At 45.0% G+C, this 18,695-nt stretch overlaps 1 protein-coding gene across 2 annotated transcripts; it reads right to left on the minus strand.

The window, feature by feature from the left end:
* Window positions 1-457: 457 nt before the first annotated feature.
* Window positions 458-15,478, minus strand: ANGEL1 (angel homolog 1). 2 transcript variants are annotated; one of them, XM_035108116.3, is made up of 10 exons: window positions 15,147-15,478; window positions 12,501-13,094; window positions 10,016-10,242; window positions 8,780-8,849; window positions 7,393-7,826; window positions 6,060-6,186; window positions 5,578-5,688; window positions 4,990-5,059; window positions 3,594-3,757; window positions 458-1,804 (listed from the first exon to the last, which is right to left on the minus strand). In XM_035108116.3, the coding sequence occupies exons 1-10, from the start codon at window positions 15,208-15,210 to the stop codon at window positions 1,644-1,646; spliced, it is 2,022 nt and encodes a 673-aa protein (XP_034964007.1). In that variant the 5' UTR covers window positions 15,211-15,478; the 3' UTR covers window positions 458-1,643. The 2 variants fall into 2 exon arrangements, with proteins under 2 accessions (XP_034964007.1, XP_088528647.1); XM_088672521.1 differs by lacking the exon at window positions 15,147-15,478 and adding an exon at window positions 14,325-14,447.
* Between the last annotated feature and the right edge of the window lie 3,217 nt (window positions 15,479-18,695).

An 18,695-nucleotide genomic window follows, 5' to 3' on the forward strand; every position in this document is an offset into this window, starting at 1 on the left:
AAGTGGCCCAGAGTGGCTGGGGGAACCCAGCCAGATGGGTGGGGTATAAATATATTATTATTATTATTATTATTATTATTATTATTATTATTATTATTACTACTACTACTACTACTACTACTACTGAGCATTCAACAAGGCATGGCCCAGTGTCCACACACTTCCAAGCCTACTTTCATATCTGCAAGAGCTAGAAAGTTGCATTCCTAAAAAATGAAAAGCCTTATTGGCCAAATTCCACAGAAAGCTTCTAAGAGCTGTTATACTCAGGTAATCACTCCAGGGAGGCTCAGTGTGCATAATATTAAACTGGATTTCAGGATTTGCAGGCACCACAGCAGGGTGCATCTTCATCAGCAGTTCCCACTGTGTTCGCCAGAGGGCTACACACAAAGGGCTCTCACAAAGCATCCTGCTCAGTTTCACCCACGCCATTCCAACCAACTGAATTTACAACTTTTCTGAAATTATAAAACTTTATTTTATTTTTCAAATTTTAAGAAAACATTAAAAATACTGACAACTCCCAATGCGTTCCCTCCCCCCACAAAATAAAGTTTTGCCATGGCCCACACAAAGCTGAAGTTGATCCTGTGGATTCCATGTATCAAGGAAAGGATGTGGGTTATTTAGAGGCTGGCCTTAACTCTGCAGCCACATGCTCCTGTCACAATTCATTGGTGATAAAGGAAAAAATGAGCAGCAACTGCCAGGACCAGTTGAGGTACCCAGTACTGTGGCTTACAAGCTGTAACAAAGAACAAAGCAGCTCTCGTTTGGGTTTTTGCCACTTTTAGTCCATCTTTTTCTTCCCTGAAGTGCCACCAGAGGCAACAAAAATGTCACGTTGATGGGAGAGAGAAAACAGCCTTCTCAAGAACCTGAGCATAAAAACCAAGCGGGCTCTTAGAGCAGAGTTAAAAGTCTGTTACAATATGAGCAGGCAGCTTCCAAATGTTGATGCAGGAGAGCTGAATTTTGGCAAGGTGACCTCCATAGGGTACGGTTAGTTGACACGGGTTGATTTGATGCTACTTCCAAACAGATAAAGAGAAACAACATTTCAGTCAACAAGCACCCACCTTGGGAGGTTATGAGCAGTACCAGCACTTCAAAAAAGCCCTATGTTTTGCACGCTTGCAAAAATCATCAGCAGCATTCTGGGCTAGGTGCAACAGAAACAGTAATGTATGGGCCAATTGCTGCTTATAATGAAAAGAAAAAAGAATGAAGCCCAGATTAGACTCGGGCTCAAATCATCTCTAGCCCCGCTAAGGTCTTTGTGGTGCACAAAGACATGCTCTGCTGACTTCTAAGCAATGGTGGCTAAGCATACTTGCCAGGCTGAGAGAAATCTGCTAATTTGCTGGTGGGATACACGTTGTTAAAAGAGAAAAAAAAGCTGGTGCAGCAGCCATAAACTGGCAGTGAAGCACTGTAGCATTCTGGGTGAACTCAGGTTATATCCTCATAAACAAAGAAGTGTAGGAGAAACGAACAAGGACATCTCAAAAAGGGGAGGGGTGAGGGTGGGGAAGATAAATAGCTTTTGCTTTTTTTAAAGATAGCTAATGTAAACTTCAACGGCATGATTTTCCCATTCAGACCAACTCTTGCGAGAGTCCAAGAGATCTGGCACATGATCAGAAGTCAGAGATCTGTAGGCCAAAGCTGGCCAGCAGACAAAGATGATCAGATGAACAGAAAGGGTTTGGCAAGCCATTTGCTGACCAAAGAATGTCTTCAGAGAGGAGGGAGAGGTGGCCAAGCAGCTTTAGGGCTCCATCTTGGTACATCCTGCGACCTGAAAATGAATCACAGTTGCAATAAGAGGCACACACAGCATACACACTCATACCCCATGTGGAGTGGCGGAAGGAAGCATAAGCTCAACCACAGACAGACTGCAATGAAAGTGTCAGAAAGTAAAAATACTGATATTAGCAACTGTCATGGGTGCACGCGCACGCGCAAACACACACACGCACAACCCCCCCCCACTGTTTTCAATAACTAAATAATGCACTAACCCAAACACACTTGTACAGCCTCTCAAAATCATAATCAATTAGTTTTCTAATTCTACTACCATCCCTCCCTGACTGCAATATCCTAGATGTGTAGTCAGCTCATATTCCCAGATCTTTCAGCATTCAATAAAATATGAACCAGGAAAACAGGAAAATGGCAATTTTGAAGCTGCCTTATACCAATTGTCTGCCTCAGTAATGTCTACACTCACTGCCAGGGGCTTTCCATAGACGGGTCTCTCCCAGCCCTACCTGGAGATTCCAGCGATTGTACCTGAGACCTCCTGCATTTTAAAGCACATGCTCTACCAGTGAGAGAACATGTTGCCAATACGTGTTGCAGTCATCATGCAAGTATCACTAGCTTGGTAAGTCTAAGCTTCATTTCAGGTTTTACCCTATCAAATGACTCTCTGGGGCTTCAGACCTCAAATTAAAGTGGGGGGACAACACAATGTAGATGTTCAGTACAGTTTCTGCCTGTGACAAATTGTGGACAGCATTGAAGAAGAAGAAGAGTTTGGATTTGATATCCCGCTTTATCGCTACCCGAAGGAGTCTCAAAGCGGCTAACATTCTCCTTTCCCTTCCTCCCCCACAACAAACACTCTGTGAGGTGAGTGGGGCTGAGAGACTTCAAAGAAGTGTGACTAGCCCAAGGTCACCCAGCAGCTGCATGTGGAGGAGCGGAGATGCAAACCCGGTTCCCCATATTACGAGTCTACCGCTCTGAACCACTACACCACACTGGACATTGACATTATGATACTTTTCTTGACAGCCAGATCAGAGATGTGAGCAAAGATCCTACTGAAGAAGTGTTTGTGGGAGGCAAGGAGCATAGGTCAGAGCTGAAGTACAGTAAGCAGGAAGAACTGATGGCAAAACAACAGGAAGTCAGCCCCCCACTCTGTTCAGATCCACAGCTGCCACGTATCTCGTATTCCCCGGAAAAACCCCGTTTTTCCAGCCATTCCCAGCTGGAAAAACATTTTTTTTGTTTTTCCCTGGTTTACTTACCGCCTGGGGGAGGCTCCTTCTGCGCATGTCTGGAGTCTCTGGACATGCGCAGAAGCGATTTCTGGCGCGGTGGCCATTTTGGAACTGGGCGGAGCATGCTCAGAAGCGACTTTCAATGCTGCTCTGCCCAGTTCCAAAATGGCCACCGCGCGACTTCCGGTGCAGCGTCCATTTTGGAACTGGGCAGAGCAGCATCAAAAGTGGCTTCTGAGCATGCTCCGCCCAGTTCCAAAATGGCGGCACTGCTACTTCCGGTCTGCCGATCCCTTATTTTTCTGGCAGGAACTTGGCAGTTATGTTCAGATCACAATTAAAGGAACAGCTGTAAGAAGCAAAACAGTTACATGATCACCACTGCAACTCACTGCAGAGTAATAGCCAGATGAAAAACAGGGAATTATGCATTTTATGACTACGTAAACTGCCATCCTCAGTGGCTCACTGAGGGGCTGAGGCTGAGATAGACAGGCAGTCCATCATAAAAGCTCTGATGAAATACTTGAAGTATAGCCATACAGGAGATTTAAGTTCTGTAACACTCACATTCTTCATTATCACTCTTGACAGGCTTTGCTGAATAGAAGATGTAATCAACTGTGGCCCCAACACCCATTGGCATGGTTGTAATCTCAGGGCAACCTCTCTCAGGCAGGAAGTGGGTGTAGGCAGAAGTCAGGTTGAGGCCATGCTGGATACTGCCTGGGTACCTGTACAGGAGAAACAGCTCCCCATCCCCAAAACATGGGGAAGAGGAGAAGAAACTCAATTAATGCAAGGAAAGCACACTTTAAAAGTACTACTATTCAACTACTCAACTCTGCCTTCCACAGACATTTGCTTTGCTATTACCGTCTGATCCTGGGGATACTCCCTTAATTTGATTACAACACTCTATTTGATAGATGACTATTTTCAAGGGGAGTCTGCTAAGAGCCTTGAATCTTGCTACAGTGGGACCAAGCTAGTGCAGCCTTTATAACTGTTGCACTATCCTGGCATATATCTAATTTTATACAGGTAGGTAGCCGTGTTGGTCTACCGTAGTCGAAACAAAATAAAAAAAATTCCTTCCAGTAGCACCTTAGAGACCAACTAAGTTTGTTATTGCTTTCTTCTCTATCTGAAGAAGTGTGCATGCACATGAAAGCTCATACCAATATCAAACTTAGTCTCTAAGGTGCTACTGTAAGGATTTTTTTATTTTGTTTCTAATCTTATACCTCAATTTGAGTTTCATCATCATTTTATTTGTATGCCACCTTTCCACAGTTAAAAACAATGCTCAAGGCGGCTTACAACATGACAAGATTTACATAATTACAAAAGTCATAAACAACAAATAAACCACATCAAAAAATATACAACCAAATAGAAAACAATTTCCACATAAATCAAAATCTAAAACTAAGAATACAGCATTAATATCACAGTTTAAAATGACATAGGTAAAAAATAACAGCAATTAAAAAAACAAAACAAACAAAAAACAGTGCCCTCTCTGCCCAGTAGCGGCAGCGGTCCTTTTTGGCGCCTGTCAGGGCCCGCCCCAAGCCAGGTGGAGAGAAGCAGGGCCGGGCCCCCAGGCACTGAGCAGGGGAGTCCTCCTGGGTAGCAGTAGCAGTTCTTATACAGCCTGTTGGTTTCAAGAGAGTTTCTCAGTTGGTCCACCCATGGTTGGTTTCAATTTATTTCGTTGTAACAAATGAAAGAAAAAACTCTCTCCTGTAACCCAGAGAGTAACGGCAGTATGAAGGTAACTTGCTCTTGCAAACGCAGCCCCCTTTCTTTGGAGTAAACCTTGACTCTAACATAGGCTTTGTGACAGGGATCATACAATTCCCTTCAGCCAAAGGTGACTCCACTATGCTCTCAAGATAAACAATCCTGGCTATGGAACTGTCTCATTCATGGGACCCAACACCCTTCCCCTTAAAGTTACCTTGAGTAACACAGATCTGGATCAGAGTTGTTCACTACCGTGAGCTCCTTAGGCCAATGTGCAGGACGGTCTGCAATGCACGAAAGAAATACAGATCAGATACACCACTGAACATACAATTTTGGGGTTAAACTCACAATTAGTAACCCCACCCAAATTGCTGCTTCAACAATCGACATTGTCAAAACCAAGTGGCAAAATGGGAAAGGCTGGGGAACAGGTCAAGGTTTCAGCATTCAATGAAATATATTGGTGCATAAAGAGACTAAGAGGTGAGAACATCTACCACAGTTAAAAATCAGTCCCTCCTGCTTTCTCACCTCCAGAACTGGGTTAAGCAGCTCATATGCAAACAGGAACAAGATAAAACCAAGACATGGCTCAAGTGATGAGTAAAAGTGCTGCTCTTTCAAGTAAAATATTTTGCCCAGGATTGAAAGAACCACTTTAGGAATGCCCAAGAGTAATTGTAGACATTTTCGTAAAACAGCAAACCTGCTAGTGAGTCCAAACCATTCAGTATTAAAAGATCTGTTCCAACTAGGTGTATCATAGTTGCAGAATGAAGTGGTGGGAAACTTTGGGTACCTGGCATGGCATCCGTCACACCTTCCAACAGGATCAGATCTGCAGGTCGCTCACATGCAACATCACAATAACGGAACTGAAGCAGGAAGTCACGGCTGTATTTGCGCCTGTCTACAGGGAGAAAGGCAGATCAAAGGAGGGAAATAAAATGAAGCATTTAAGTTGATTTTGATTATTTTCACACAACCTAGTGTTGTTATTTGCATGAGGTGGAGGTACAAGTCCACACTGCACCCATACAACCATCAAAATGCAATTTCAAAACTCAAATGCTGGTTAAAGCAGAGGAGGGGGACCCTAACCCACAATTATGGACAGAGCGAATACACACTTTTATGAATAAACATTACTTATAGGATAGTAACATTATATGTGGTTAGGCTCTTAGTCAGTCTGAGGATTTTAGCAACTTTCAGACAGTACATTAATGACAGAGAACAAGTCTCTGCAACACTTGTCCTCATTTCCACCACGAAGCTCACCTGACTTCTTGCTTTGGCAAAGACTGACATACTGGCAGCAGTCTGTAATCCCCAGAGAGCTGGGCCACAAGGGAGTCAGCAGTTTCCGCTGGTGTGGGTTCTGACAGAAGTCTTCTTGTCCAGACACCTACAGGAGCAGAACACAAGCACACACACGAGTGTTTTGAAACACATAATCTTCTCAAATACAGCAAAATTTATAGTAGGCACAGCCACACACACAAGCTTAAAAACTGGCACCCACATCTACAGTTTTGTGACTACACTAGGAATTTACAAGCAAAGGAATTAGTCACTTAGTCAAAAGAAAGAAAACCCAATGAAGGGTGTGTATTATGGAATCAAGGCTGCTGTTGCATGCAAGTTTTTGCAGCACCCGTACAGTGCCACTGTCATCAGAATGCCAGCATATATCTTCCACCACCCCAATTTAATCTGAAGTTACGCTTTCCAAAAATACTACAGCAAGTTAAGGAAGCCTGTTGCTAAGGACCCTTTTATAATACCATGCCCCTGTCTGGAAGCACCCAGTCTAGACTATTCCCGGGTAATCAAGAATGTTAGAAATCTAGCCTATATGGTAGCAGATGGGGGTACAGCAGCAAATGTGTGATTGTCTCAAGGAGAGAAAAAGGTTTAGAATCCAGTAATTTTAAACTGGTATATGCAGGACAGTTTTCAATGTGCATCCAATGCACACCCTATCCAGCAGCCCACACAGGCTAGTAGCTTCAGTTTATTCTGCTCCCATCTGACCATACAGCAAAACCAGCATAGTTTGTGTCATTCGCATAACAGATTTCACATTTGCAGTATAGAATAATACACTCATCTGACTTTCTACTTTTCAAAAAGTTTATTATTTTCAAATGAATATAACAGAATACATTGGGGCAGCAAGATTGAGGGGGAATAGTTTCTGTCTGTTCTAAGTTGAAGGTATCATAATATCTGTTTGAACATTTAATTTAACTTGTAGAAAAGTTTTGATCTCATTAACTTCCTATTTCTGTGCCTGCTTTGTCCACCACCCCAGCTTCATGTTTTGTGCTAATATACTAAAGCAACAATGCAGGAAGCTGTCATGGAGATAGCCCAAGTTTACATAGATTCTAGCTTGGACTTCTTCCTGTAGCACCTATGACCAAAATACAATAATGGCCTTTTTATCACAAGAGAAATTAACGCATTCAATTTCTCTTAGTGAACTGACCAAAACCACAAAAAAGTGGTACAATGGTAGAAAATCTCAGAAGCTGCTAAGTCTACAAAGGCATGATACGTTTTAAGCTGAGTCAAGAAATGTTGCCATCTATCCCCTTTCTCTGCTTACCTTCCAGGCTGGCATTCCATGGTAGTACAATTGGCCATTCCGAATGAACTTGTATAGCGGTGAGTCAGGCACAGAGTTCAGGTCCCCACATAAGATAATAGGGCAGTAATTGCCATCAGCCATTTTTGCAGTCTTGTCTACCTCGGCTAGGAGCAGAGCCATCTGAGCCAGTTTGATATCGCCCCGACGGGGATTATACAACACATGAGTGTTTGCCACACACAAGGGGCTGATTGATTTGTCTCCTAAGCTCTCTGGGAGTAAAGGTTGTAGCAGTAATACCAGACCAACATTGTCCCTGTTGAGGATGTCCAAGCCAGGCCGAAAGTATTCAACAGGACTAGCACTTATCAACTGAAACTTGCTTTGCTTGTAGCAGATTGCACAACCATCTGTCTTCCTGCCTGTCCTCCGCTTGTAGATGCAGGCAAAGCCTAGCCAAACAACAAAGGCCTCCTCAGATCAATTTAGACAACCAAGAACTTAAGGCTGCAACTCTAACACATACGTGGGAGTAAGCCTCATTGAACTACTGTATAAGTAAATCTGCATAGGATTAGGCTGCAAGTCTCTGTAGGCAAATTGAAATTATATAGAGATCTTACACTTCTGTTTTTACAGTGTTCAGCCAACAAATGTTCCTCCTGTTCCTCTTGTAAAACCATGCCAAGCCATACACATCCAACTGTCACAGGAGTTGGAGCAGATTCAGGAAGGCAGGGAACCATGTCTGGGGTGAAGGTTCCCTACTCTGGTACAAAAAAGGCCACCTAAAAGTCAGACGGTTCTAAACCTGGCATGATTTTATTCACAAAGCTCAACTAGAGGTTATAGAGGAGATGCAATTTTTCCTTGTTAAACTGAAAAGATGCTGCTGGAGCTCCCAAGTTTGAGCAAAGGAATGTCAAAGACAGCTTAATCCTTTTTGGGCCTGGATGTTTCCCTGCTCAAAACCAGTTTCCCCAACTTGCTTTTCCACTAGTGGGGAGAAGGGTTGCTGGGATCCATATCCTGACTCACAGGAAAAGCAGCTTGCGGGTAGGAGCAGGATTTTGAGTGAGGAGACAGCAGGAGGGAGAGAAATTAAGCAGCACCTCCTGCATCAACCTCCTCTTCCTAACTGCAGCCTCCCACGGCTGCTTCTCATTTTTTATTTTAAAAGGAATGTTGACTTTAATCCCCAGCATGAGGCTACAACCCCACTCCGAAAACCATGGGAGACAGACAGACCAAGCCTCTGACTAAATGGTGATATCCTAGTGTGGCTTTAAAGATAGCAGAGAAGCTCCAACCTCCCCACAACCATTCCTTCTATCAAACTCAGGGGGTAAAGCAAATCATCCCAGAAAAATTGTGAGCTAGTCTCCATCTCAAAAACTACTTATACCCATCATCGTAAGTGTTGGTTCCAGCTGTTCCCAATAGTGATTCTCCTGAACTTCTTGGAGACAAAGAATCTAGAAAGCAACAGAGAACATACTTAGCAGCAGCTCTCCCAAGGCAGAACAAGTTCCCTCACTATAACTAGTTCTGACTGAATATCTTCCCTATACCTATTTCCCCTATTACAGAGTGAAAAAATACAGCATCCTTTGGCACTACAAGCAATTACAGTGGTACCTCTACTTATGAATTTAATGCGTTCCGAACGCACATTCGTAAGTCGAAAATTTTTTTAAGTCGAATCCCATAGGAATGCATTGGGAGAAAAAATTCGTAAGTAGAAGCAACTCTATCTAAAAATTCATAAGTAGAAAAAATCCTATCTAACACATCCAAGATGGCAGACGGAGCTCCATTCGTAAGTAGAGGTACCACTGTACATATTCAAAAAGTACCTAAAATAAGGAGAGGAAGTGCAAAGAGTTCAAGGAGTGGGAAACTGAAACTGAAAGTCCTCACAGATTCACAGCCACAGAAAGTTCTCTGTGACCCTTGATAGGAATCTACAGTCATACCTCACAATACGTCCGCTTCATGTTACATCTTTTCAGGTTACGGATGCGCCGAACCCGGAAGTCCTGGTTACTTCCAGGTTCGGCGCGTCCGTAACCTGTGCACATGTGCAGAAGCGCTAAATTGCGCTTTGCGCGTGCTCAGAAGCACCACATTGCATCATGCGCGTGCACAGATGCAGCGCTTCATGTTGTGGCTTTTCATGTTGCAAACGAGCCATCGGAACGGATCCCATTTGCAACATGAGGTACCACTATGTGCGAGAAGGACCCAAATTCCAGTTGCAGCAAGTGAGGACTCTGGGAGCCATATTATCAGACACTAGCTAAGAACAATATACTTAGGATCTCCCTCTCCTCTCTAACTAATATACAGTGGGACCTCGACTTACGAGCTACTCAACATCCGACTTTTTTGAGTCACGAGCGGAAAAAGTGGCTGCGCGATTACGATTTTTTTTGACATCCGAACGGAAAACCCATTCGCTGCGAGAAGTAGTTTCCTCGACTTGCGAATTTTTTCGTTTCCAATGCATTCCTATAGGAAACCGCTTTTCCTATGGGAAACTCCACTTATGAAGTTTTCGACCTACGAGTGTGCATTCGGAACGGGTTAAATTCGTAAGTCGAGGTCCCACTGTAGTGCCTAATGCAAATGTTACACTCACTTCAGGATCCCAGTGCTGGATCTCCTGTAAGAGATTTGCAAAGCGATAGCTCCAGTTCATAATATCTGGATGACAATGCATGTAAAGATGAGGGCTCTGTTCTATCAGGTCCTGGGCCAGAATGTTATACGACATGACTCTGAATTCAAATAAAGAACCAGCCTCTGAGCTCAACTCTGGGATGCAAGCCTGAGCAGAAAGATCTTCCCAGTCCCTCCACAGAATTTCTGCGTAATGACAAAGAAAGGAAGACAAATGTTAGAAATATGAGGGTGGGGGATGAGGGAATAGGCAGAGGAAACTGCATGAGGGAAAAGGCTTAACCCCCTTCCAGAACCCCAATCCATTCCAAAAGTTCAAACAGGTGCTTTTAATTTATAAATACAGTGGGAGATCCTAATCACAGATCTCCAGCATCACAAATAGTTTGACCCTATGGACCAAATAAGATGTGGAGTTAAATGCACCCTTACATTTAACATGCATGGTTTTAAAAACTGCAAATAGCACCAATTTGCCTCCACCCCAATGCAATTAGAAGTGATTTTCATCAGGACCAAAGCAGGGGATGAAAGGGTTAAATCCTCTCTAGCTGTGATCCTGGAGGAGACTCTTGAGAGTCCCATGGACTGCTAGAAGATCAAACCTATCCATTCTTAAGGAAATCAGCCCTGAGTGCTCCCTGGAAGGACAGATCGTGAAGCTGAGGCTCCAATACTTTGGCCACCTCATGAGAAGAGAAGAATCCTTGGAAAAGACCCTGATGTTGGGAAAGATTGAGGGCACTAGGAGAAGGGGACGACAGAGGACAAGATGGTTGGACAGTGTTCTCGAAGCTACGAACATGAGTTTGACCAAACTGCGGGAGGCAGTGGAAGACAGGAGTGCCTGGCGTGCTATGGTCCATGGGGTCACGAAGAGTCGGACACGACTAAACGACTAAACAACAACAACAAAGCTGTGATCCTCATAAAAAGGTAAAGGGACCCCTGACCATTAGGTCCAGTCGTGACCGACTCTGGGGTTGCGCGCTCATCTCGCATTATTGGCCGAGGGAGCCGGTGTATAGCTTCCAGGTCATGTGGCCAGCATGACAAAGCCGCTTCTGGCAAACCAGAGCAGCACATGGAAACGCCGTTTACCTTCCCGCTATGTTGTTGTTGTTTAGTCGTTTAGTCGTGTCCGACTCTTCGCGACCCCATGGACCATAGCACGCCAGGCACTCCTGTCTTGCACTGCCTCCCGCAGTTTGGTCAAACTCATGTTCGTAGCTTCGAGAACACTGTCCAACCATCTTGTCCTCTGTCGTCCCCTTCTCCTAGTGCCCTCAATCTTTCCCAACATCAGGGTCTTTTCCAAGAATTCTTCTCTTCTCATGAGGTGGCCAAAGTATTGGAGCCTAAGCTTCACGATCTGTCCTTCCAGGGAGCACTCAGGGCTGATTTCCTTAAGAATGGATAGGTTCCGCTATAGGAACCTATCCGCTATAGGAACCTATCCGCTATAGGAACCTATCCGCTATAGGAACCTATCCGCTATAGCGGTTCCTATTTATCTACTTGCATTTTGATGTGCTTTCGAACTGCTAGGTTGGCAGGAGCTGGGACCAAGCAACAGGAGCTCACCCCATCACAGGGATTCGAACCGCTGACCTTCTGATCAGCAAGCCCTAGGCTCATAATTACCATCTTTTAGAAGCTACTACTTACTTTCAAGAGGGACGAAGGGCGGTTCGTGACCTAGAAGCTGTACGCCGGCTCCCTCGGCCAATAGAGCGAGATGAGCGCCGCAACCCCAGAGTCGGTCACGACTGGACCTAATGGTCAGGGGTCCCTTCACCTTTACTTACTTTAAAAGGTGCTTGTTAAATGCAAAGACATTTACTATCTTTACAGTTTGGCCCTAAGTTACCGCTGCTATGTGGGAAATGAAGGATTTATCATTCACCAATTGGTTGAAGAATCTGAACTATGATATGATCGTTCAGAAAGATTCTTCAGATTGTTATCCTTCACTAATATAAAAGTACTCCACTGGCAGAGATTGATAGGCGACCAATGGATAAATGTATTTAAAAGCAACAAAGTGAGCATGGTGGCATCTTGAAGATTAACAGATGCATTGTGGTATTTTATAGGCCTACTTCACAAGACAGTAATACACCTTGAATAACACTCCTTTAACTACTTTGCCATGCCATTCTGATGGCAACTATTCACAAAACCTGCCTATGCTTTTTGGGGTGTAATTTTGGTCATACTACATTAAACTAGTAATAACATATTCAAACATGAAATGAGTTCAGCAATGGACTATGCTTCCAAGGCAAAGCTTTAAAAGAGTCTGCGGAAAGATAATACTGGTGTTTTTCAGCACTGTTGCAGCCTCACACATGGCAAAGATCATACAGTGGTATTATATGGAAAGTTTTGCTTTATGAAAGCAGAGTCAAAATCAGAAGATGATGTACATTAATTATACTCACCATGATATGGTATCTCTAGTGGGAGTGGCTGAAACTGACCAGCATTCTGAAAAGGCCATACTGCTCCCTCTGTTGGTCCCACATCTGTCTCCTGGGCATGACTCCAGGCTAACACTGCAGGGTCTTCAATCCACACTTCTGTAGACAGAGGAGCAGCTTCAACCATCTGAGGATCAGCCTGCGTCCTTACTGCTGTCCATATAGCATTGTCCCCTAAGGCCTCCCTTTCTTCTGCAGGTAAACTTCCTGTCACTTCTACAAATTCCTGTAGTCCAGGAGATGTCTCAATCTGGACCTCACTTGGCAGTTGCTCCTTGCCACCAGATTGTGGTGATACATTCAGGTCACTTAAGCTTGTCATCAGTAGCTCTGGGCCTTCCAGCCACTCAGCATGTGATATCGTGGGCACCTTCTCTTGTTTTGAAGCACTCTCACTGGCATGGACCTCACCAGCACCTTCCTCCAGCCACTGCTGCAGCAGGGCTTGCTGCTCCTCTGAGACAGGCTTCCCACTGATGGGAGCAGTTAGGCCGTCTATATGGGTAGTCGTGCTCTTCGCCAGAAGCACGTTCTTTCGACATGTAAAGAAAGCATCTGCCAAAATAAGCCAACAGCAGATGCTGATTAAAACAACACGTTTCCAAAGGGTAGCAAAATTAGGTGCCACAAAATTATTAGAACTCAACAGTTTATGATACGAGGACAATTCAGAAGGATCAGCAAAAGGTTGGCACAGTAGGGCACACCTGCTTTTACCAATCCTGAGTGGGTGAGAGGGAAAGTCACTGTCTAAAGCAGTCTTATAGTGTTGCAGCTTCATGATTTTGAACATTTGGGTTTAGCAATATCAAGACTTCCTTGATCACTTTGGCTGATCTCAAAATCTCAATGATTTTCTATTATTGATTTGAGTGCAAAAAGAAGTAACAATTAACAGACATTCATTTCCAAAATGTTCTTACCAGATCAGGAGGCATTGTTAAAACAAGTTAAACAAGCAATATTGGATTACCTCATGAACTGGAACAGAATGAAGTAGTACAGAATGTAAAGGTTTAAGCTATGTTATCTGGCTGGTATATGTATTTAGGAAACAGTTTCAGATTGGAAGGGAGCAAGAAAACAGGACAGCGGAAGAGGTTTAAAAATCTCCCCCAAAGCATAGCTGTCAAGCCTATTCAGCATAAGGGAATTTCCCTTAAAAAAAGGGAGAACTTGACAGCTATGCCCCAAAGACATAATCCCAATCAAACAAACCAGACAGATCTCCTGCATTGGATCTAGCTTGGCTATTAGATGAATCCTCTTCTCTGGGTTAGCATGCTAATCCTTGTTCCATCACATTTGTTTTTTAGTCACCTGATATTATATGGTAGCAAAATATTTGTCATCATGATGGGTGGAGTGTGATGCAGGATAACTTTATTATGCAAGAAACTAGGGCCAGGGGTCAGAGAAAGACTAACACTTAAGAGTACTTCCCAATGTGCTGGAGCCCTGAAACTTGATACATTTACAGTTCAAAGCATTGAATTGTTAGAAAATTCTGAAATGGGACATCTGTACCCCTCTCCTTCAAAAGGGGGGAAGAGAATGTATTAAAAGCATACCTGAAAAAGGTACTTCCAAGGATTACAACACAAATCTGAAGTGTTTTGAACAGTGCAAAAGGCCTAAATGTTTCATTTATTATGATCACCACAAATACACGCGTTTGCCTACTCTTCCCACGTTCCCGCCCACACTTCGCTCCACCCCCCCCCGCCTCCTTAATCCCTTTCCCCACTACCATCATCCAGTCAAACCACAATTACTAGTTCTTACTTAGAGCAACATTTGGTTTAAACAAGGTAGGAAAACCCGGGGCCGGAGGGGGGGGGGAGAGAGAGAGACAAACGCAGCTTCCCAAGCTTCTCCGTCTGGCCGTTAGGGTTATCCACCCCTCGGACGCGTGCGCATGCACCCACGCACACCTTAAAACACACCCTCTTTGAGCGTGCGTGCGTTTTCGTTCCGTTTAGCGCGGCTGCGGGATAGAGAAACAGCATGGATAGGAAAAAAACCAGCCGACTGTGCAAAGGCAATGATTTGCATTCACTGCCCCGCCCACTTCTGCGTCGGGTCCCGCCCACAACTGGCACTCCTGTCCTGCTTTGTCCCCGCCCCGCCCCCCACAGGTTGCCCATATGGGAAAATGGCCACCTGGTTTTAAAATAACACAGCCCCCACCCCGATGTTAAGCATTTTATTACACTGAAAAAAGCACTGGCGGTCGCCGACGCCAGATAATGTTGTCTCCGTGAATGTAGGGGCAGAATTGTTAACAACCACCACCACCACCACCACGTCCCTCGAAGGGGAGGGGGGACTTCGCAAAGGGGACCCTGAGGCAGGACGAAGCGGGGAGAAGGGAGGCTTCCAGGCCGCTGAGCGTTGTCCGGCCAGGCCTAGTGGTGGAGAAGCGCGGAGGGGCAGCAGCGGGGATTCCTGTCAGCCTTGGGCCTCGGCTGACCTCGCGTCGTGTGCCCCGTGCCCTCTTGCCTTGAGAAGCCGCCTCTTCTTTCTCATGAGGCGTGGGGGGAGGGGCGGGAAACAGAAGGAGGCCGGGGAAAGAAAGAGGGACGGCAGCGCGAGCGCGGGGGTTACCTCGGAAAGCCCGCAGGAGCCGCGCCACGGGCAGCAGCACGTAACAGAGCACGGTCCCGATCATGCCGCCCGCGCCTCCCCTCCCAGCTGTGGGCCACGCGCGAGGCCGACTCCGCCTCAGCTAGGCTCGAGAGGGCTGATTGGGAGCGGCGCGCGCGGGTGGGATGAGCCGTTGGGGGTCGCGGGGGCCCTCGGGCCCTCCGTGCTTTGGGAAGGCTGGCGGGCCTGGAGCACTGCAGCTTCCCAAGGCGAGCGGGGCCGATGCCTAAGGACTGGCGCGAGAGGCTTCGGGAGGACGCGGCGCCGTCTCCGTCCGCCGTCCGCTTTACGGAGGCTGTGAGGGGGGACGGAGGCGCACCTGTACAGATCCCGCTGCTGGATCTCCCCGGTGCCTGCGGCTAAACGCGGAATATCCTAAGCGGGCGCTTCTATGGGAAACTCTTGAAACCTCCCCGCCCCCCGCTCAGCCCATGTTCATTTATTTATCTTAGTTCATAAAATGTATGCATCCGCTTGATTTTAGTACACTCTAAGCTTAAAAAATAAGACAAAACAATAAAATTATCCCTGAAAAGTTTGCAGCCGTCAATTAAGAACACTCTGATAGATAAGAACAGGCTACTACAGTATGGGATAGACTGAAGCCAAATTTATTTTTTAAAAAAAATATGTTTATTGCATATTTTCTGATTACATATATAGGTAGCAATCATTATTCATTATACATAAATCACATACAGGGCAAAAAAGAAAAGAAAAAACATATCTTTCTATTATCACTTATTAATAACTTCAACTTCCCCGTCCCTCCCTCCCCCAAGTCTAATTTAAACCCAATTTATACAGCTTTCACAATATTTAATTTTTAAATCCCTATCTATTAATCCCACAATTAATGATCTTACTTCAACATATGTAATTATATTGATACTATATCTCCTTCCTTGACTTTCTATTTTACATTTATTCTTATACCTAACTTCATATTTTTTAATCCCTTTAGCCTATAATTTCCCCCCACAAGTACTCCACATTCTCCATAATATTTTCTCTTCCTCCTTTACCATCATTATATAAATCTTAATCATCCCTCCTTCCCCTGGTTACAAGTCCCAAAATGCATAGACAAGTTCCTTTAAAACATTTCCAGTTCCAGACCGTCTCAATCCGTCCCCTTATTACAATCACCCATTCTTTCACACCCTCTTTGATCCATTTCAACCCATACCACTCCCTCGCCTGTCGCTTCAGTCTAACCAATTCTTCACTCCATACCCACCACCATCCTTCCTTTTGTTTCCCATACAGATATTTCCCCTGTATCTCTCCCCAAATGACCAATCTGTTTCCTGGAGTGAGCTTCCCTTCTCTCACTAGAGAAGCCTCCTTCCAGGACTCTTCAGGAGCCCCTAATGTCACATCAAAGTCCTGTGCAGCCCCTCTCACTGATTGCTTCAGGTTCCAATCCATCAGCTCCTTTCGGATTTCATCTTTGTTGGGTTGTTTAGGTTCCTCGCATTCCTTTTCTTCTTCCTGAGGCAAGTCTTTTACCAAAAGTTCAAGTCTTTCTCTTCTGGCTTCACGTAAATGACTCAGTATCTCATGGCATTGTTCCAGAATATATTGCAAACATTTATCATTCCAACTGGTGGATGATGTTTTGTCTACTTCCATTTTGAGTCTCAAATTTCATGGAGGCATGAACTGCAGGATCCAAGATGGTGCTAATTCTTGTAGTCAAAGTTCTGATCTTAAGCTTTTTATCTGGACTGGTTTATCTGGACAGGCATATGTCAAGAATGTTTTGATGGTGTTTCCTGCTCGGCAGGGGGTTGGACTGGATGGCCCTTGTGGTCTCTTCCAACTCTACGATTCTATGATTCTATGGTTCTGCCTCTAATTTTCACCTCAATTTCTGCTTTTTTAAATCCAATACTGAAGAAGATTCCCAGCCTTACTGTTTTGACAGATTTAGCACTACAGTTCAATAGTTCACAGCAATAACAAGCTTCCTTTCTTTCCCTTTATGACGCCACAATAAAAACTCGTCCAAGCCTCCCGGAGCTCGTTCCCAGCTTACAGGAGGGTCTTTCAGACTTTAAAAACTTTAGATTGCAGGATTTCCACTCTTTTAATTACCTCCCCTTGCCCTGCAACAAAAGGGAGATTTCTAGGTCCGCTTATAAAGTAAATTAGTATCTTCCTGTCTGATGTTTCGGCTGTAGGCAAGCTAGCTGCGTCACAGTCATTCGGGGGGGGGGGTCGACCTCCGTACTTTTAAATCCCTTCCCCTGGCCAAATTATTCTCAAAACCATTTAATAAATTGTACTCACATTCCAAATGTTCCAATTTAGGAGGTATCTGCTGCTCAAATTAACGTCAGCTCAGAGCTTTGCACTGTTTAGGTAGCAATCGACCCGAGGCTCCGTCTCCACTCTGCCTGCTCTCGGGGCTCTTAACGAGCTTCCTGGGCAGCGAGGGGGACTTTATGGAGCACTGCCGGGTGTCCACGTCCTCAGAAAGCCCGATCTGAGATTTTTCTGGGGGGGGCTACCACGCTCCAATGGCACCCCCCCTCCTAAACAGCGCAGGGACCTTGGAGACCGAGGTTCCCCTGCCGATCAGTTAATGGCCGCAGACCGGAAGCCAAATTTAAAATCGTGCACGCTTTCTAAACATCTGGGCAGCTTGACTAAATAAGACAGAGCCAATAACCAGGCCTTTTGTTGATCTGATTTACATCCTATGCCCTTTTCAAAGGCCTTTTTGGGGGGTGGGTGGGTTGTTTTTGTTTTTATTATGTATTTTGTGGTTTTATATCTCAATTTTATTCTGGGAACTGCCCTGAAACCCCCAAGTATAGGGCAGTATATAAATTCAATAAATAATAATAAAGGGTAACTTTCAGCGGGTCGCTCTCTCACGCAGGCCTGACTTTACCTCAGAGCATGGGCGAAGCCAGGATTTTTTGTTGGGGGAGGCAGAACCTCTGATTTGTATTGATTTTGATTGATTTATGGGGGCTAGCTTCCCCCCCCGCCGCCTATGCCCATGCCCCAGAGAGTAATTGTGAGGATGAAAGGGGAAGGGGAGTCTATTAGACAGTGGAACCATCTCCCTTCAGCAGGTTGTGGACTCTCCTTCCTTGGAGGTTTTTAAGCAGTGGTTGGATGGCCATTTGTCATGGATGCTTTAGCTGAGATTCCTGCATTGCAGGGGGTTGTACTAGATGACCCTTGGGGTACCTTCCTTAGTACTCTTATGATGCTATGATCAAATGTCAGCTACCTGTGGCTTCTTAAGAGGAAAGGCACAATATAGATGTAAAAAATAGTTGGGGCTTCCCAAATTTTCAAGGCAGGGTGGGTGCTGCAATGAAGCAACGGAATTGCGTTGGTAGGCAATTCAGGTGACTTGCGCTCAGTGCAAATCTCACTGCTTCATGGTTGTGCAAATCATAGCAGCCTGTCAGGTGTGCACCTTAGAAATCTCCTTCTGGAATGTCACACATATACTCCCCGCTTCAGCACATCCTTGTGGTAGACTTC

The sequence above is a fragment of the Zootoca vivipara genome, chromosome 1 (genome assembly GCF_965207765.1).
Source record: "Zootoca vivipara chromosome 1, rZooViv2.hap1.1, whole genome shotgun sequence".
NCBI lineage: Eukaryota > Metazoa > Chordata > Lepidosauria > Squamata > Lacertidae > Zootoca > Zootoca vivipara.

What these genes read in the sequence shown, in the direction of transcription:
- ANGEL1 (XM_035108116.3), bottom strand. Translation starts at nt 15,210, where the DNA reads ATGATCGGGACCGTGCTCTGTTACGTGCTGCTGCCCGTGGCGCGGCTC. An exon ending in TTGCCAAAGCAAGAAGTCAG is followed by an intron (nt 5,689 to 6,059) that starts GTGAGCTTCGTG and finishes TTCTCCCTGTAG; the next exon opens with ACAGGCGCAAATACAGCCGT. An exon ending in CCAGATCTGTGTTACTCAAG is followed by an intron (nt 3,758 to 4,989) that starts GTAACTTTAAGG and finishes TCTCCTGTACAG; the next exon opens with GTACCCAGGCAGTATCCAGC.